The 18,178-nt window shown below is 50.6% G+C and overlaps 8 protein-coding genes across 8 annotated transcripts; 5 read left to right on the plus strand and 3 right to left on the minus strand.

Moving 5' to 3' along the window:
• Nucleotides 1–493: 493 nt before the first annotated feature.
• BO88DRAFT_455215 (glutamine amidotransferase subunit DUG2) lies at nt 494–3,669 on the plus strand (the record flags this gene model as incomplete). The annotated part of the gene is made up of 6 exons (XM_025710854.1): nt 494–727; nt 777–902; nt 955–1,086; nt 1,136–1,687; nt 1,738–1,924; nt 1,979–3,669. 6 exons carry the CDS (start codon nt 494–496, stop codon nt 3,667–3,669), a joined length of 2,922 nt encoding a protein of 973 aa, XP_025561540.1.
• A 428-nt stretch (nt 3,670–4,097) lies between these two features.
• On the plus strand, nt 4,098–4,691 carry BO88DRAFT_77143 (uncharacterized protein). Its single transcript, XM_025713118.1, has one exon. The coding sequence runs from the start codon at nt 4,192–4,194 to the stop codon at nt 4,507–4,509; it is 318 nt and encodes a 105-aa protein (XP_025561541.1). The 5' UTR covers nt 4,098–4,191; the 3' UTR covers nt 4,510–4,691.
• A 1-nt stretch (nt 4,692) lies between these two features.
• On the plus strand, nt 4,693–6,829 carry BO88DRAFT_77236 (cytochrome P450). Its single transcript, XM_025713119.1, has 4 exons — nt 4,693–5,038; nt 5,099–5,374; nt 5,443–6,687; nt 6,749–6,829. The coding sequence occupies exons 1-3, from the start codon at nt 4,862–4,864 to the stop codon at nt 6,607–6,609; spliced, it is 1,620 nt and encodes a 539-aa protein (XP_025561542.1). The 5' UTR covers nt 4,693–4,861; the 3' UTR covers nt 6,610–6,687; nt 6,749–6,829.
• gmdA (putative general amidase GmdA) lies at nt 6,682–8,881 on the minus strand. The gene is made up of 4 exons (XM_025713117.1): nt 8,492–8,881; nt 7,606–8,430; nt 7,505–7,552; nt 6,682–7,426 (listed from the first exon to the last, which is right to left on the minus strand). Exons 1-4 carry the CDS (start codon nt 8,765–8,767, stop codon nt 6,755–6,757), a joined length of 1,821 nt encoding a protein of 606 aa, XP_025561543.1. The 5' UTR covers nt 8,768–8,881; the 3' UTR covers nt 6,682–6,754.
• A 363-nt stretch (nt 8,882–9,244) lies between these two features.
• alkB (oxidoreductase, 2OG-Fe(II) oxygenase family) lies at nt 9,245–10,992 on the minus strand. Its single transcript, XM_025712678.1, has 2 exons — nt 10,508–10,992; nt 9,245–10,449 (listed from the first exon to the last, which is right to left on the minus strand). Exons 1-2 carry the CDS (start codon nt 10,794–10,796, stop codon nt 9,656–9,658), a joined length of 1,083 nt encoding a protein of 360 aa, XP_025561544.1. The 5' UTR covers nt 10,797–10,992; the 3' UTR covers nt 9,245–9,655.
• A 164-nt stretch (nt 10,993–11,156) lies between these two features.
• nimX (cyclin-dependent serine/threonine-protein kinase CDC28) lies at nt 11,157–13,050 on the plus strand. The gene is made up of 4 exons (XM_025707065.1): nt 11,157–11,543; nt 11,654–12,162; nt 12,220–12,383; nt 12,442–13,050. Exons 1-4 carry the CDS (start codon nt 11,507–11,509, stop codon nt 12,701–12,703), a joined length of 972 nt encoding a protein of 323 aa, XP_025561545.1. The 5' UTR covers nt 11,157–11,506; the 3' UTR covers nt 12,704–13,050.
• A 740-nt stretch (nt 13,051–13,790) lies between these two features.
• Nucleotides 13,791–16,750, plus strand: BO88DRAFT_77265 (calpain-like protein). The gene is made up of 7 exons (XM_025713120.1): nt 13,791–14,414; nt 14,485–14,671; nt 14,722–14,986; nt 15,036–15,296; nt 15,347–15,452; nt 15,500–15,691; nt 15,746–16,750. The coding sequence occupies exons 1-7, from the start codon at nt 13,983–13,985 to the stop codon at nt 16,724–16,726; spliced, it is 2,424 nt and encodes an 807-aa protein (XP_025561546.1). The 5' UTR covers nt 13,791–13,982; the 3' UTR covers nt 16,727–16,750.
• A 474-nt stretch (nt 16,751–17,224) lies between these two features.
• On the minus strand, nt 17,225–18,039 carry BO88DRAFT_426968 (uncharacterized protein; the record flags this gene model as incomplete). The annotated part of the gene is made up of 3 exons (XM_025708952.1): nt 17,225–17,612; nt 17,644–17,799; nt 17,990–18,039. 3 exons carry the CDS (start codon nt 18,037–18,039, stop codon nt 17,225–17,227), a joined length of 594 nt encoding a protein of 197 aa, XP_025561547.1.
• Nucleotides 18,040–18,178: the final 139 nt, after the last annotated feature.

The following is an 18,178-nucleotide window of genomic DNA, read 5'->3' on the forward strand; positions in this document are numbered from 1 at the left end:
CATTGACCGCAGAGATAGGCGTTGCTGGAAGCATCCCAACTATACACAACCACAGCCAGGTGAGTCGGAAAAAGAGCTTAAGACAAGTGGATGTTCTGTTCCGATACGCTTGCACCGCCACAGTTGGGGGACGCCCCACCTTGCTGGGGCCAGCAATTTCCTTTGCCTGTGATTGGTCCGCCTGGACAACCTTCACCGGGTCGATCACGACATCTCTGGAGGTGAAGCAATTGTGTTGTTTCACCTCTATCGACGTCGTGTTGCTTCCTTCAGCTTCACTCCTCCTTCTCCCCCATCTCGATTGATGCTAGTTAGCCCTGTTCTGCATTCTTCATTGTCTCTTCCCCATACCTTGCTGCTTATCCACCCGCCCCATCCATTCAAGCCTCACATATTCGCATAACAGCACATCACGTGAATTCCACCACTGAGCTGTCAATTCCAATCGAAAGAGGAAAGCATAGCTGAGATCTTTGGCTCCATTGCGGGAGCAATGGAACACACAGTACTTGTAGAATCTGATAGCTCATCAGATACCGATGACCAAACCAAGGTCTGGGAGTCCGATCCTCGCTCCGTGACGGCTCATCTCGCCCATGACTCAGCCCACGCGGCATTGCCGGCGGAGTGTGGTATCGGCCACCGCGTCCAAGCCAGTCGATCCGTCCTAGCCCTGGTTTTGGACAATGAATGCGTCTTTGCTGGGCTTCAGGGCGGAGACATTGTTGTACGTGGTACCTTGACACCGCAGTACTCCACCCACTGACTCATCATAGGCATGGTCTTTGGAAACATACGATCTCGTCCTGTCGGTGCATGCCCATCAAGAGAGCGTATTAGATCTATTCCTTTCCGAGGATGGAGAGCTTCTGTTCTCCAGCGGGGGTGATTCAATCGTCAATGTAGCTACTTCCGTATGCTTATTCATGCGTCTGCAGTGTTAACAAGCCGCAGGTTTGGTCCACGAGGACCTTCGACCGCCTTTACTCCATACATTCCCACCATGACGTTGGTGACATTTTTGCTGTCGCCTATTCGTCTACTCTGAAGACCATCTACTGTGGTGGCCAGAATACCAGCATTCAGGTAATTAATTGGTTTCATTTGATGGTTTGGTCCCTACTGACAATAACAGTGGTGTGATATATCACAAACGGATGCGGCTTCGACGCAACGCTCGGCCGCCCAATTGTCCCGACGGACGCACAGATTCTTCGATTCCAAAGGCCCTGATGGTTCCCGTGCTCCCAGATCGGACCCGGGTGCAGATGGCGTACACCCGGGCGGCCAAGTTCTCACCTTCAAGCGGGATCATCACCGCTTATTTTCACACCATGGCTATATTTACACCATGCTACTGGTGAGAGGGCTAATTGAACAAGCACCCACCGAGGAGGTGCTTCTGACCGGTGCGGGCGACGGAGTTGTGAAACTCTGGCGCTTGGATCAAGCCAAGGATAATGCTGTCCCTTCGCAGATTGCGAAGCTCCAGAACGGAGACCCGGTGCTCTCAATCGCTGTCGAGGGCTCATTCCTCTACTGTGGTTTGGCGGGGGGCGCCTTGAATATCTGGAACCTGGACTCCCATCAACTGGTGAAGAGGATTTCGATGCACACAGGTGACCTATGGGCTGTCGATATCATTCACGGTGTTGCAGTGTGCGGAGACTCCAACGGTGTCATTAAGGTAGGAGCTTTGAGCCGTGACTTGAATATACGATACTCATTGGTTTGTAGAAGTTCAATTCCCGATTCGAGGAAATCGGTAGCTGGGTGGCCCACGGAGGCACCATGTTGGCATCCTCAGCCGGTCGCTTCAAAGATCGGTACATCTACGCCAGTGGAGGAAATGATAACACTGTCGGTATATGGGATTTGACCGATGTGTCTCGAGCGCAACCTGAGCAGCCTCGCATTAACAACGGTATGATTATGAGTGATTAGCATAGATCACGCTTACTAATTCTGCATTGTACAGATGAGATGGTCAACTGCCTAGCCAAATTCGTCGCGTACAAGACGGTCTCTTCTAGTCCGAAATTTGCTGGTGAATGCAACCAAGGTGCTGCATTCCTACGCCGACACTGCATTTACCTAGGTGCCAAAACGAATCTGCTGACTACTGGGGCGGATACGAACCCGATCGTGCATGCGCGGTTCAACGCCACAGCCCCGAATAAGGTGGACAAGACGATTCTGTTCTATGGACATTACGATGTTGTTGGAGCGGATGCTAACAGGGATAAGTGGAATACTGATCCATATCAACTGACCTCTATTGATGGCTTTTTGTACGGACGTGGCGTGACGGATAACAAAGGGCCTATTTTAGCAGCCCTGTATGCCGCGGCTGACCTTGCGCGGAGAAAAGAGCTTCGTTGCAATGTCGTCTTCCTTATCGAAGGTGAGGAAGAGTCTGGATCGCAGAACTTTCATGAAACGGTTCGTACACACAAGTCCCAAATTGGTCCGGTAGATTGGATTCTGCTTGCCAACAGTTATTGGCTGGATGACCACAACCCATGCCTGACTTATGGTTTGCGTGGCGTTGTTCATGCCAACCTTATCGTGACCAGTGATCATCCTGATCTTCACAGTGGTATTGATGGAAGTGCACTGCTTGATGAGCCTTTGAAAGACCTCACAATGCTGCTGGGCACTTTGGTCGGTCGCAAGGGTCGAATTAACCTCCCTGGATTCCAAGAGCCAGTCCTCCCGCTTACCGACGCGGAAAAGCAACGCTATGCCGCGATTTCTGACGTTCTTCTACCTCATCATCCCGAAATTGCGGATAGTGATGCGCTGATCAAGTCGCTCATGCACCGCTGGAGGGAGCCATCGCTCACAATCCATGCAGTCGAGGTACCTGGAAGCAGTAAAAGCGCAACCACGACAATCTCCCGCAAAGCCAAGGCCAGCCTTTCAATTCGGCTGGTGCCCAACCAAGAAGCAGATGAGGTGGCCACGAACCTGACTCTGTTTGTGCAAGAGCAGTTCGATCGATTGGAATCGCAGAACGATCTGACCGTCGAGATCACGGGCAAATCGGACCCTTGGCTGGGAGATCCCGACAATGAAATCTTCGAGACCTTGGCTGAAGCCATCACCGCTGCCTGGTCACCAACAAACAAGCCCCAAAGATACGCATACCCTCCCATTCAACGGGAGGCGTCGGAATCCACAACTCCTAAGCCGTCGAAGGAGCGGCCCGGCCTCCAGCGCAAGGACTCCGGCGATAGTCTGGCCTCTCACATTGACCGGATCATCATGTCGACAACGACTTCCTCGGCGGAGAAAACGGCGCATCAGCGATCATCCTTGAGCACGACAGTGCCAACATCCTCGACGCTGGCCAGCAAGTCAGGGACATCTGTCGCCGATGAGCCTGCCGGCACATCGGCCCCCGAGGCTACCGGGGAGAAAACGTCCACTTCGGCGGCGGGAGGACGGTCTGGGTCCAGCGTGCGGCCCATCTATATCCGCGAGGGTGGATCAATCCCAACGATACGTTTCTTGGAGAAAGAGTTCTCTGCGCCGGCGGCAAACCTGCCGTGTGGACAGGCCAGTGATAACGCCCATTTGTACAACGAACGTTTGCGGGTGGAGAATCTGTACAAGAGTCGAGAAATTTTCGGTTATGTATTTTCGAAGCTGCCAGAGCGGCTGTGAATAGTTAGCTGGGAAGTGCTGGGATAGATGTGGCCGGTGATGGCTGGACGAGGAGTATTATAATGATATGTTAATGGGGATTGAGATGGCGTTTGCATATAAGCCTGGCTGTTATTGTTCACTAAGGTTCCACAATCATAATGAGCATGCTGTGCTTTGGCGATGTCAATGCTACCAGCCCCTATCTACTACTGTATATGTACTAGCCACCCCACCAAAGGGATGTCGGCTCCAAGAAATGAAACGGGGGCTGGTTTCCGAATTAGGCAAACATTGCGGACCATCCGTTGGTCGGGGATTAAAAATAGCGGCCGTCATGCAGGTGACACGCCATTCCCAAAGCGGCAACCGCGATGTTAGTCCACCGGCACTTACTTGGTGCGACTCCATCTTGCTTGTCGCTTGGTAGTACCGAATACTACGCAGTGCTACTTGAAACCTGATGATTGAGTAAAGATACTACGTACTACTACTGATTGAGAAAGTTGCTCCTGAGGCACTGACCCACGTGTCGCCTCACCAATGAAACATTTTCTAGCCTCGCGACGGTTACTTTTAAGTACTAAGCTTTCCTTCCTCATGACGTCTCTCTCTCCCTGCCGAGCCTGCGACAATCTAATCCCTACTTATGCCCATCTATACTTCAATATGTACACAGTACCATGGCTCGCCAAGGGTCACGGCCCATCTCATCCCGATGCCAACCTCCTGACTCTCGTTGCTTCTAACCCCCAACCCGGGTTGCATCGGGAGCCGCTCGCTGTGGCTGCTGATGGTGGAAACTCATCCAGGCATCCACCAACTCAGTTTCATCGAATAAGCATCGCGCTATGCCGATAATCGATTATCCACCTGGTCGGCCCATCGTGTCCAAGGTGCCGTTAATGCCCCAGCCGGCTGGATCGCGCCGCAGCTTCGTTAGGACCGCCAGACAGAAAAGCTCCGGCTCGTGATCGTTGGTCCACTTGTCTGACGAGGTACTGCTTATATAAAGCTCTGCTGGCTGGCCCGCCAACATCAACAGTGGTCAAGTACTTAGCCTGTCGCTCTGTATTTATATACTGTTGTTCTTCCACCTCAATCTTACTATCCTCCGTAGCGGTCATTCTCACTGTCAGTTCGCGTTTTTGCATCTGTTTCATTCCCACGTATTCATCACATCAATTTATAGCGACATCCGGTCGCTCCCACCATGGCGGGAATACCGTGGACCACCATTCACGTCGGTATCGCTATATATTCCTACTTCCGATCGACATTCCGGGACTTCCTTCTACTCTCTGCAGTCACCCTTGTCCTGAGAATATTCGACCGCCTGGTGCTCTATCCTGTCTACTTCACCCCGATCAAGCATATACCAACTCCTCCGGTACGCTCTCTTCTCGGTCTCCCTGACTATGGACACTTCTCTAATGTGGCTTCTATGCAGGGTCGAGCATGGTTCACCGGAAACATTGGCACATTCGTCTTGGTAAACCCTTATGACAGGATGCGTCGATGGAACCAGGAAATACCGAACGATGGCTTGATCAGGTTTTACTTGGGGGGCAACCTCGAGCGAACGATAGCAACAACTCCTAAAGCCTTGAGCGAAATACTTGTCCAGAAGGCCTATGACTTTGAGAAGCCTAAAATCGTCCGACGGTCTCTTGGCCGCATCACTGGGGAACATGGCGTGCTTCTAGTAGAGGGTGCTGAACATAAGGTGGGTCGCATGATTGTTGATTTATCTTATTTACGTACATACCTTGTAACTGATTCGAGTATCTGTAGCAACAACGGAAGCTGCTTATGCCTGCGTTCTCATATCGGCACATCAAGGATCTATATCCGATTTTCTGGTCAAAGGGCATTGAGATGGTGAAATTGATCGAAGCAGACCTGCAACAGCGTGCTAACCCCACAGACAACGTCATACGGGTAGCATCTTGGAGCAGCAGAGCAACACTTGACATTATTGGTCTTGCGGGAATGAACCGCGATTTTGATTCTCTCCGGAATCCAACCAACAAGCTGGCGGCCGCATACCATAAACTCAATAGTGTACCTCCCACGCGCTTTCAAAAAAGCCTCTTTCTTATTGGACTCATTCTCAATGTTCCTGACTTGGTCCACAAGTTGCCATTCAAGCGCAATCGTTATATCAGAGAAAGTGCGGCTTACATTCGGAACGTTGCACAAGAAATGATCCACGATGCTCGACAGTCAATCGAAGGCGAAAAGGCACACCAAACCACAGACGCAGTGGACATTCTCTCTATAGCAATAGAGAGTGGCGGTTTCACAGATGAGGAGCTCATCGATCAGATGATGACCTTCCTCGCAGCCGGTCATGAAACCACCTCAGGAGCACTGCAATGGTGCGTCTATGCCCTTTCCAAATATCCTGATATTCAAACCCGCCTGCGCGAGGAGATTCGCGCCAACTTGCCCTCTATCTCGGTCGAAAAACCCGAATCCATATCCGCCGCCACTCTCGACTCCCTCCCTTACCTCCATGCTGTCTGTCAGGAAGTCTTCCGCTTCCATCCCTCCGTACCGAACACTGTTCGCGTCGCCAATAAAGACACCACCATCGGCGGACAGAGAGTACCTAAGGATACAGTAATTCAAATTGTGGCCGCACTGACTAACCACGATAAATCCCTTTGGGGCCCTGATGCGGACCAGTTCAATCCCGACCGGTGGCTGGGCCCCGGCAAGTCCAACACCGGCGGTGCCACCACCAACAACGCCTTTCTGACCTTCATACATGGCCCGCGCAGTTGCATTGGGCAGGGCTTTGCCAAAGCCGAGCTGGCTTGTTTGCTGGCCACATTTGTTGGGAAATTTCAGTTCGAACTCCAGGATCCCAATAAAGAGCTCATACTCCGTGAAGCCGCAACAGTGACCCCGAAGGACGGGGTCTTGGTGAAAATAACGCCGTTAGAAGGATGGTAAAATCATAATGATGCTATGATACCTGCGACTGTACATTTTTCGGCTTCGTTGTAAATTTCTTACTTTCTCACAAAACCTGTGTTGTCACCGCAATTCTCTCAAAATAACTAGAGCTATTGACTGATTCTCACTCTACTAGCTATGATCAAGCACTAGCCTTCCTAAATTCCTCACCAAGATACTCAGCCAGTACCAGAATCTTCTCCTCCTGAAGCCGTCTTCCAAAGAGCTGAATCCCAGCCGGCGCCCCATCAAACACATCCGCATCGTCTAGATAGCAACATCCAGTCAGCACATAACCCAACCTCATCGACAGCAAACAACCCCCGTCCCCTCCATCCAAAAAAAGAAACAAAAACAAAAAGAACAAAAAAAAAGAATGAAAAGAGAACTTACACTCCCCCTCCGTCCTCCTATCCAACTCCCCAAAATACTCCCTCCCCTCCGACCCCAAAACATCCACCCCCCGATCAGCACACGTAACCGGCACAACGGCACTCGTATAATCCAACACATTAATAAACGCCGTATACCCAATCGTGGCATACTTCCCCGGAATACACGCCGCATGCGGCGCCACCGGACAAATGACCGCGTCGACGGGCCGGCCAGTCCCCGTCAGTTGCGCCGTGCTGTTCCAGTAGTCGAGGTACTGTTTCTGGTATTCGCGCTTCTCGACGTTTAGGGCGGCGATTTCTAGTGCGGTCTTTTGCGGTGATCCCGAGGCGTCAATTACGACGGAGGTGTGGATTGTTTCGTTGGAGAGAGCGAAGTTTTGGAGTACGTCGGCGCCGCCGTCGAGGTTGTAGGCGCGGTTCTGTGGGAGGTTAGTTGGTTTGTTGTTAGGGGGTGGGGTGTGGTGATGGGTTGGTTCGGGGATGGGGAAGGGGCTTACTGCGATGGAGGCGGCTGTTTGGTGAGAGGGGGGTTGCCAGTTGATGAGCTGGGATGAGTATTAGCAGTGTTGCAACTAAGAAGGTGGAGGAAAGTACTCACATTGTGTCCTAAACTCTTGATCGTCTCTGCAGCGATGCGCATCGCTCTCTCGACTGGTGGCTGCGGCTTTACCAGCCCATCATCGTAAAAAATTCCAAAAGATAGCCCCTCTGGCTGTCCCTGCACCAGCTTCCTCGTTTCTTCTACGATATCATCCCTCCAGGGGATCTCCAACACACCAGGATCTCCCAGCCACGGCTTCGCCTCCAATACCGTCTTGAACAACAGAACCAACCCTCTAGCCGACGAAGACAACGGCCCTACAACTGACAACACTGTGTTCTGTCCATCTCCAGAATTAGCTGCCCCCTCATACGGCATTCTCCCCACAGACGGCCGTATTCCATACAGTCCATTGAAAGACGCAGGGACACGAATACTCCCCCCGATATCCGTACCAAATCCTGCCGGTGACCCCCGCAAAGCAATCAGCGCTCCTTCACCTCCAGAACTACCTCCGGAACTGAGGAGTCTGTTCTTGGGGTTATGCGTGTAGGTTATGATATTATTCATAGTTTCACCTGACATCAACGTCATGGGGACACTAGTCTTGCAATAGAGAACTGCCCCAGCAGCGCGAAGCTCTTTGACGAGTTCGCTTTCATGCGTAAGATAGCGTGGGTCGTCAGTCTTGCCTTGGAAGGTGTTAATCCATCCGACGTAGCCCATCGTGGTTTCCACGCCCTTTACATGGAATTGATCTTTCAAGCTGACGGGCAGGCCGTGAAGGGGACCGAGTGGTTTTCCAGTTTTGGTGTAGTGATCGTCGAGCACACGGGCAGTTTCGAGCGCAGCGTCGAAGAAGATTTCATGTAGGCAGTTTACCTATTTTCTTGTTTAGTTGAGAGAAGAGAATACTAGCCCTCATTGTGGATGGGGAATATACAAGTTGATGCGCCAACGCTGCGCGATGGCAGAACGCCTCGGTGACCTCCACAGCCGTCCACTGGCCCGTTGTGGTTCGCTCGGTGATTCCTACGGCATCTGTTTCGGTGATTTCAATCTCGCGCGGGGATAGGAACTGCTGGATATAGGGGCCTGTTACGTCGCGCTGCTCCGTTAGAGTGGGGATGGGGCCCTTGATGCGCCATTTCTCGGGGATGGCGGCGAGGACGGATTGCCGTTTGGTTGCTGCGGTTTGTTCCCAGGGTGTGAGGGCCATTTTAGAATCGTAGTGGTTGTTGTTTTTGTTGCTGGGAGGAGTGTGTTGGAGGAGTAGGATGATGATGGAAGAGGGGGTGGACCATGGGATCTTATCAATGTGTTCGGTGGGATGATCATCCCGTTGTCTTACCTATCCCTTCTATTCGTCAATCATATGAAGGCGGGGGATTACAGGAAGTGGAACCAATGGCGCGGAGTATATCATGCTTATCGTCCTTCCTTGGGGGAGTTAGCTTGTTTGATCAAGGCCCCGAGACAGATAGTGCTCGGACTTATTCTATCAATTAGATAGGAAGGAGATACGACGGAGCGGCCACATTTGGAGCCTATGGATTGTTTGTGAGAGATAGAGATGGGCTTGAGTCATGAATGCTGGCGGATGGATGGGATGCCAAGCTGACAGGCACTTGCTACCCCGCTATATTGTAAGATGCTGCTGCGGAATATGCATTCCGCATTTCGGGTATTTCAGATTGTCACAATTCTGGGCATGACTATATACGGCCTTCTATATGCTACATCGAACAGTAAATACCCAAGCCAGCCTGCTGGACCAAGGTTCTATCTCATCAGCTATACCACCCTGCCGATGGCTGGACACTCATCTCTCAACCCACATGTCCTGAGTAACAGCTCTCATTCCATAAGAGCATTGGCGTACTTCTCACGCTCAATATCCATGAGAATTGACAAAGATAAACCTTATAGGGATAGATGCACTAGTTCCTCGCTTCTGCGGTATGGATTAGTGCCGTCCATCCCTCCATTGGCTTAGAAGAACTTCGCAGCTTGATAAGCTGCCAATGATCGCTCGTTGCATGAATTCATAGCTATGCTCCACTTGGTCGAGCCCATCACGATTGCACTTTGTAAGACTGCCCCGGATTCAATCATGAGGCTTCGCAGATTCCATTTGTCGGACGTTGAGGTTAACTCTCTTGCCCGACATCCACCCTCTCCAAGCATCATACTGGGTAGCTGCACCGTCATGCGGGCTTGATGGCCAATTAGCAAGCCACTCAGGACAGGTGTTCGGCACAATCTTTGGTACTGCATGCCAAGCAAAACGTGAGGTGCCATCCATGTACACCGCATCTCCGGAGCGGAGGCGAATAATCTCACAATCTTCGCCATTGTCATGACTAATTAAGAACAGGCCATCGCAACCAAAGCTGACACTGATCAAGCCTACATCACAATCCTCACTGACGTCGCGATGGGGACTGAGGTGGTCGCCAGCAGAGTAGACATTGAGAATAGCTGCCTGAGCTTCAGTGGCTGGGAACATGGCATGCAAGAGCTTTGCAATATCCATGGGGAATTCGGGAGGACGCTCTGACGGATACACCTTGGCGGTCCAGTCATATTGGCCACCTAGAGTAACCCAGCGTAGCTTTCTGTTCAGTATACTCTGGACAGTAAGTGGTTTGTGCACATTTGGATCTTTAGGCTCTATGGCACGGGCTGGATCATCTCCAAAGAAAGACGGAGGATAAGCGCCTACTGGACTAATATCGGCCGAGACCGCTTCAACCTCGTTCACCGCACTAGGATAGGTGATATCATAGTGCAGATGAAGGTTGGTTTGATGCCGGGGGTTAGACAAATCCCGGTGGAACAGACGAGATAACAACTCGACCTGAACTGTGGGTGGAAGCAACGAGGGAATCACTTGCAGACCTACAGCATGTCAACAGAGGTTTTCTACAATGGAGTGCCATGGGGCAATAAAGCTAACCGGAAATAGCACGATGGCTGAAAACAGGGACATCCCTAGCAGGCCGAGCACCCTGCAGATCCTGGTTCGTGCCGAGGAACTGGTCAAATACAGGCTCAAAATCTGCGCTGGAAATCCATTGCGTTAAGGAAATTTCCTCTGGGAGATTTTGAGGGTCCAAGGACTGCAGATCGATGATACTGTCGTCAGACTCAATCTCCGTAAGCGTGGACTTCTGGTATTGCTTATAACGCTGCTTGATGCCCTCTGGGGGACGCTCATGGGCGTTCAAATCCTTGATATGCGGCATTAGGATAAACTATGCAGCTGACAACTCATAAGTCAATAGACAGCCGCAGTAGTAGTGTTAGTCCACGTAGTCTTGTCCAGACTATTGCATATCTACGTGAAAGCCCAGAGACTCCGCCTTCCTGTAGGTGAATGAACCGATCTGGATAACTTTGATCGGGAGGAAGGAATGAAAGTTTGCCATCCGGCGGGCTCGTTCCAAACTTCCACCTTGAAGCGGGAGAAAAAAGCCACTGGCGGCAACCAACAAAAAAGGGTCAGCTGTCCACGCGCTCACCGCCTTGGGACGCGCGGGTTTGTTTGTGTACGGCCGTTGCTGACCGCCTTGGGCTCCCCACCAGCAGGGATGAAAAGACTCCAAGTTGAACTGCTTCAGATCTCATAGCCCATTCCAGGTAAGTTTAAGGTAAGTCACACTCGGGACGAGGCTGGTTTCGCTCTTTGGACCCTTGAGTCTGCTTCTTATTTGGGAATTGACTCCTGCCTCGCTTGCTGTCAACTCCATTGTGCTCCCAAACTCCTCGCATTCTGCTTGACGCCTTCTGTTCTTCCCCGGCAACCCAACGCCGTCGTCGTGCAGCCTCCTTTGTTTCCTGTACCCCGCGTGCTGGTAGACAGGACAACACGCTGTGTACGCTCAGTTCAATTATCGGATATATCAGATTAAAGTGATTGTGTGAGGAAGCAAAGAAATCAGCGACACATTTCATCATGGAGAACTACCAGAAGATCGAGAAGATTGGAGAAGGTACGTCCACCTCAAGGCCGATAACAATTGTACTTTCTCTTGATCCGACTCTTAACCGATCGCCCTCCTTCTATTTGGATCCGTGACTGACTCGAGTCTGCTTGTTTTAGGAACCTATGGCGTTGTCTACAAGGCTCGCGAGCTCACCCATCCCAATCGGATTGTCGCCCTCAAGAAGATTCGACTAGAGGCGGAGGATGAAGGCGTTCCTAGCACAGCCATCCGTGAAATTTCCCTACTTAAGGAGATGAGCGATCCCAACATTGTGCGACTCCTGAACATTGTGCATGCCGATGGCCACAAGCTATATCTCGTCTTCGAATTCCTCGATCTCGACCTCAAGAAGTATATGGAGGCTCTTCCTGTCAGCGAAGGTGGCCGAGGCAAAGCTCTTCCGGAAGGCTCTGCTTTGAGCAAGAACATGGGTCTTGGCGATGCCATGGTCAAGAAGTTCATGGCTCAGCTAGTGGAGGGTATTCGTTACTGCCACAGTCACCGTATTCTACACCGTGATCTCAAGCCCCAGAACCTCCTGATTGACCGTGATGGCAATCTTAAGCTGGCGGACTTTGGATTGGCTAGAGCTTTTGGTGTTCCCCTGAGAACCTACACCCATGAGGTATTTCTACAAAGTATCAGACCTGTCTCATTGTAACGTGTTATTGACCTTCCTCAGGTTGTCACCCTTTGGTACCGCTCCCCTGAGATTCTCTTGGGTGGTCGTCAGTACTCGACCGGTGTAGACATGTGGTCCTGTGGTGCCATTTTCGCGGAGATGTGCACTCGCAAGCCTTTGTTCCCTGGTGATTCGGAGATCGACGAGATCTTCAAGATCTTCCGGTACGCTTCCCTTCTTTCTCGTGCGAAGAGCCCAACATCTAACCTCCCTGGATCACAGTCTCCTCGGTACCCCAGATGAAGCCATCTGGCCCGGCGTCACCTCTTTCCCCGACTTCAAACCCACTTTCCCTAAGTGGAAACGTGATGAAACCCGTGCACTCGTTCCTGACCTTGAAGAGGATGGTCTGGACCTCCTCGATGCTCTTCTCGAGTATGATCCTGCACGACGAATTTCTGCCAAGCAGGCCTGCATGCATCCCTACTTCCGGAACGGCAGTGCCTACTACTCAGGACGTGCCCGGAGGAATGGTTTCAACTAGCCGGTCTACCTTGCGCATCATCCATTAGTGTTGGTGTACGTATCATGTGGACAAACGCGGCAGATGCAATGGACGTTATTCAGGTCCGACCAGGTTTTTATTTTACAGGCTCAGTGCCTGCACTTCTCCCAGTATCTCTATTTTTATATCTTTTGTGATGCCCTAGGTTTTCCTTCTGTTTGTATGTGTTCTTTTATTCATGGCGTTGCTTGCGGAGTGGTCTGGAAGGGACGAGATCAGGATACTGGATATTACAAGGAGTGTTTTTGAGTTATGCGTACATACCCATAAATGAGTAACTGCCAAAAGAAAAATAGCATTCTTTTAATAGCAATATTATGGGTGTGACATCGATCAAGTCCCGAAACATGAGGCAGCCTTGCGGCTCGTATTTCTCTGTTCCCCTGGTCCTGGCCCCATGACATCCACGTGGTGTACCAAGACTCGGTCCTATCCGGCCACCGCTCGGACTTCTATTTCCTTGACACCTTGCAACGACCTCAGCAGCCTCGAAATTGACCTTTTCTTCCTCAATCGCGAAGGTGGAGATGCCTCTCCAACCCAATGAGCTAAGAGAGCCAGCCGAACCGATGATCCCGTGTCCGAGCGCTTACTCTGCCGCTGGAGGGACCCCTCGTATTTTGCATGCAAGCGCTTTGCTCTTCTATTATTAATAACCACTGATAGCGACAATCTAGCTGAACGTGAGTTGACGCCAGTGTATCTGACTCTTTTGGCCCGTAAGCACGGCATCCATCACATCCTTGGCTTTTCAGTATCAGGGTTTCAAACATAAGATGCTTACAAGCTGAGTCTCAGCCCATGTACCCCTATCCACACCTCAGTCCGCCAACACGAACGGCTGTAGTCTGTTTCACCATGAAAAGTGTGCATAAACGTGCATGCGACTCCGCTGATCCCTCAGCTGCCAGCTGATCACATATGACTATATCGCGCAAGGCTAGCTAACCCCCGGCGGCGGCAAAAGCAGTGAGAATCATGTATGCCTATTGGCTACCGTTATTGGCGGTGCTTTAAGGGCGCTTTGATGCTTACCAGGGTCAAGCAGGTTAACTATGATTTGCTCAGCCTCGGATAGAGACACGAGGGGTCCTCGAGGACTCCTGACTATTAAGGCGGGGCGTGTGCGCTGAAAATGCAGGCATGAGTTGAAGCATTGGTAGTTATCCTCTTCGTGTTCATATTCCCTCATCCGCTTATTTATCTCATACAAAAGAGCATCTATTTTTCGTCGCTCATATAATAAATAACTCTAATCATGGACTGCGACGATCATCAAGACTTGGTCTATACCCCTCCTCCTTCCTCACGATCAGAGAGTCGCATGCGCAAAAAGCCAACCCAGCCACCACAGGAAACCATGCAGCAGTTCTGGAATGGCTTCAACTCCAAATTTCCAGGATTGGTCCATACAGTTTTACCAGACAACCCGTATGCGCGCAATAAAGCTGCCAGGACGCCCTCGGGTGTAGTCCAGGGACAACATGCTTCAAAGTCTTATGAACAGGCTCGGGCGGAGTGTCAGCGCGCTGTGGAGCGTATTGCAAGGGAATGTGAGCGATTGAATCAGAAGTATACCGACCCCCACTTCGACATTGAGGTCGACTTGAAATGCCGGAGGAGGAATTATTTAGAAGGACTGGATGAGGAGAACCTAGAGATGCTTCCACGGGGCGTCAAGAGAGTAACAGTAAGTAATATCTTGGCTCGAGAGTATAGTCCATGAGATGTTACAATTGCTGATTGTGTTACTTCCGAAGGAAATATTCGAGAAACCGGAATTCTACATCAACGGGCCCACTGCCTCGGACGTTCGTCAAGGTCGCGATGGTGACTGTTGGTTCATGGCCGCGCTGTGTACCATGGGCAACAAGCAAGGGTTGATCGAGAAGATCTGTGTCGCTCGCAATGAGAAAGTTGGAGTGTATGGGTTCTTGTTCTACAGAGGTGAGCTATTGTCCGGATTGAGGGGCATTAGAAAGCTAATCTCCTCCTAGACGGTGAATGGCAGCAATGCATCGTGGATGACAAACTTTATCTTCGTGCCGCAGATTATGATGAGTCTGTGGAGGAACGATCAATCTGGGATGATATCAATCGAATTGATACAGAGGAAGAGTATCGTAAAGTGTGGCAGACTGGGTCGCGGGCTCTTTATTTCGCTCAATGCGCAGATGAAAATGAGACCTGGCTGCCGTTGCTGGAAAAGGCTTATGCTAAGGCTCATGGCGACTATTCCGCCATTGAAGGCGGATTTGTTGGGTAAAACATTCCCAGATACCTATTTCGCTCGAACGCTAACATTTCCCAGGGAGGCGCTCGAGGACCTCACCGGTGGTGTCACCTCTGACGTACTCACCAGCAATATTCTGGATAAGGACCGATTTTGGAAAGAAGAGCTCATGCACGTCAACCAAGAATTCCTCTTCGGCTGCGGCACGGGTATATTCGCCAACTGGCTGGAGCCGGATTATACTGGGCCTCCGAGAGATAGGAAAGGTATCTGTGAGAACCACTCATACTCGATTATGGAGGCGAGGGAAGTTGATGGTCAGCGTTTGCTTCGGCTAAGGTACGTATGAAGCATTTTTCAATCATAGAAAGATAGCTTACACAATCCAGAAACCCCTGGGGTAAAAAGGAATGGACAGGAGCGTGGAGCGATGGCTCCGAGCAATGGACACCAGAATGGATGGAGAAACTGGGACACAGGTTTGGCAATGACGGCGTAAGTCACCTACACTTTTTGTGTAAAGCCATACTTACAGTTACAAGTTCTTCTGGATATCCTACGATGACCTCCTCAAGAAATACCAACACTTCGACCGAATCCGTCTTTTCAACGACGACTGGACCGTAACCCAGCAATGGACAAGCCTGAACGTCCCGTGGTCGGCAACGTACCACAGCACAAAGTTTGTACTAGATGTGAAGACAGCTGGCCCTGCCGTGATCGTTCTCTCCCAGGTGCGCACAACCCATGACCTCAACCCTCCTAACTCAACTAACCATACCCTCAAGCTCGACGAACGATACTACAAAGGTCTATCCGGCGAATACGACTTCGACCTCAAATTCCGACTCCAGAAAGAAGGCGAAGACGACTACTTCGTTCGCAGCCACGGCAACGAGCTAATGTGGCGATCCGTTAATGTCGAAGTCGACCTCGAAGTCGGACGCTACCACGTCCTCATGAAAGTCACAGCATACCGAAACAAAGAGAAGCTCCCTGTCGAAGAAGTCGTCCGTCGCCTAGCTCCCACTCGGCGCAGCAAACTACTCCAAATCGGCCTTTCCTACGATCTAGCGCACGCAAAGGGTATCGTTCACGAAACCGAAAAGGAGAAACGAGCACGTCAAGAACGCGAAGAACGGCGCAAGGCAGCTGAACGCAGGAAACGGAGAGAAGAGACTAAGGAGAGATTGCAGAAAGAGTGGGTCCGGGCGAGGAAGCTCGAAGCCAGACATAAGAGGCTCGATGCAAGATTCGCTGCTAAATCTGGCAAGAAACAACAACGACTTGTCAGGGAAGATGACCCATCTGAGGAAATTATTCCTGACGGACCGGTGCAACTACCAGTCAACGAACCTGACCTCACTAGGAAAGGCTCTATACCTTCTATCTCACTTGAGGACAGTCATGTCCCGGACCACTGCGTCCGAAGCGGAAGCAAGAATTCTCTATCCGTCCGGGTGAAGGACTCTTCTTCATATAATGCTGCAAAAGCTGAATTCTTGGAGGGATTCGAATTTGACTCTGAACTCGATATGTCTTCAGACGAAGAGCCAATTGAAGAAGTCCGCACACCAGTCAAATCCGTTAGCAGCGCCGGCGAAGGCGATGCCAATAGCGACCCATGGAATGCCGTCTGTGTGGTTGGCTTGCGGGTCTACTCAAAAGATCCTCAGTTGTCTTTGGAGGTTCTGCGTCCCGTGCCGGAGGATGATGTTGAGGCGTCACTTGATATGGATGACCCGTCGGCGAGTGCAGCTACTGAATAAGTTCCAAATTGGTCTGGGATTTGGTTTGTAGATGTGATTCCATTCTGTTTATGTATACTTCGGTTTACAGATTGTCTCGGTGTCTTTATCTCGTAGGCAACCTCGGCGCATATAATATAGCTCGTATACACTATGTATCCATCCCCAGCTAATTGAGCCTAATACAATATATTGCATTCATATCCATACTAAATAATCAGTGTGGTTAATAAGGCCTGTAAACACACAACTATTGCACTTCTGCCCACAACGACCAGTGGCGCATACTTGAAGATACCTCTCTAACATCAAAGACAACCCCATATTCCATTGGCCCGACGAAATACTTGGGCTCCCTGCTCCCGGACAAGCCGAAAAGAGGATGCCCCAGTCTGGACCAGCCGAACTGAGGGGAAATGACACAGACGTGACAAGCGACGGCACCAAGCCCGTAGTCCTGGTAGATTAAAAGTATGTCCCAAGTGCCATCCCCATTTGCCGTCGCAGAAACCAACCCAATCAGTTGTTATTCTGACGGTTGTTAATCCTCGCCAACTTCGCTTCCAGCAAGAGATGGATATTCTGCTCATCATCGCACAGATCCAACACCACCTCGTCGTTAGCAAGAATTCCGTCCTCGGTATCTGAAACCAGAGCATTCTGATTCATGAATAAAAAGACGTAAAATCGAGCACGAAACCCAACTGCTGCAACTCCGTACATGGTCTGCACGTTGCCTAGCCTGTTTCTGAAGGCTAACATGTTGTCTTTTTGGAGCTGTTGCCGGACTCCATTCCACTTATGCTCGGTCGGGGCCCTTCCTGTGGGCTTCTTGGCTTCGACTACAATGACCTCGTGAAGCCATTGTTTGTTCCTAGAATTGACCACAGACACAATCAGCCTTACTCTTCGATTGAGGGTAGTTAAGGTATTCTTACCTCTCTACAGTGTAATGAGAGGTCCGGAAGTAATGCTGCAGGATATTCTGCCAGACATGGTCGACCGGCTTCTGAGGCTGATGCTGGCCTATTGCTATTTGCGTTATGTACCTCCGGATCGGAGGGTAGTAACGTAAGGTTTGAGTTTGGGGGTCCCTGCTGCATCTTGAACTGATGTAATAAGAGTCGACGTTTCGAGATTTCCTTTTTGCAAGATTGCTAGAGGAAGAAATGTTGTTAGACGCCGAATCAAGAGAGGTGCAAGAAATGGGGAGTGCTTGTTCAGTATATAAACATAACTATGGTGTCACCTGACTACTAGTTTCGGATTTCTATTGCTATTCACTGGCCGGTATCCGATTCACTCATAACACCAACATCCGAAAGACTCGCCATCGACAAATGAGTGTTGCCTTCCTCAATTATATTTCACTCAGAAGGACCTAATGTTCAACATCATGCTACTAGAATGCACTACTGACATCAAGACCTTGCTCTTTGCAGGTTGAGCAATTAGTCTGTCCTATGTCTGCCC

The sequence above is a fragment of the Aspergillus vadensis genome, assembly GCF_003184925.1.
Source record: "Aspergillus vadensis CBS 113365 unplaced genomic scaffold BO88scaffold_16, whole genome shotgun sequence".
NCBI lineage: Eukaryota > Fungi > Ascomycota > Eurotiomycetes > Eurotiales > Aspergillaceae > Aspergillus > Aspergillus vadensis.

Coding starts and splice junctions, on each gene's coding strand:
- BO88DRAFT_77236 (XM_025713119.1), top strand. CDS start 4,862: ATGGCGGGAATACCGTGGACCACCATTCACGTCGGTATCGCTATATAT. Junction 5,039..5,098: donor AGCATATACCAACTCCTCCG/GTACGCTCTCTT, acceptor GCTTCTATGCAG/GGTCGAGCATGGTTCACCGG. Junction 5,375..5,442: donor TAGAGGGTGCTGAACATAAG/GTGGGTCGCATG, acceptor GAGTATCTGTAG/CAACAACGGAAGCTGCTTAT.
- alkB (XM_025712678.1), bottom strand. CDS start 10,796: ATGCCGCATATCAAGGATTTGAACGCCCATGAGCGTCCCCCAGAGGGC. Junction 10,450..10,507: donor CAGCCATCGTGCTATTTCCG/GTTAGCTTTATT, acceptor GACATGCTGTAG/GTCTGCAAGTGATTCCCTCG.
- BO88DRAFT_77265 (XM_025713120.1), top strand. CDS start 13,983: ATGGACTGCGACGATCATCAAGACTTGGTCTATACCCCTCCTCCTTCC. Junction 14,415..14,484: donor GGGGCGTCAAGAGAGTAACA/GTAAGTAATATC, acceptor TTACTTCCGAAG/GAAATATTCGAGAAACCGGA. Junction 15,453..15,499: donor ACAGGTTTGGCAATGACGGC/GTAAGTCACCTA, acceptor TACAGTTACAAG/TTCTTCTGGATATCCTACGA.
- nimX (XM_025707065.1), top strand. CDS start 11,507: ATGGAGAACTACCAGAAGATCGAGAAGATTGGAGAAG. Junction 11,544..11,653: donor GATCGAGAAGATTGGAGAAG/GTACGTCCACCT, acceptor TGCTTGTTTTAG/GAACCTATGGCGTTGTCTAC. Junction 12,384..12,441: donor GAGATCTTCAAGATCTTCCG/GTACGCTTCCCT, acceptor CCTGGATCACAG/TCTCCTCGGTACCCCAGATG.
- gmdA (XM_025713117.1), bottom strand. CDS start 8,767: ATGGCCCTCACACCCTGGGAACAAACCGCAGCAACCAAACGGCAATCC. Junction 7,553..7,605: donor TCAAGAGTTTAGGACACAAT/GTGAGTACTTTC, acceptor TACTCATCCCAG/CTCATCAACTGGCAACCCCC. Junction 7,427..7,504: donor AAACAGCCGCCTCCATCGCA/GTAAGCCCCTTC, acceptor AACCTCCCACAG/AACCGCGCCTACAACCTCGA.
- BO88DRAFT_77143 (XM_025713118.1), top strand. CDS start 4,192: ATGAAACATTTTCTAGCCTCGCGACGGTTACTTTTAAGTACTAAGCTT.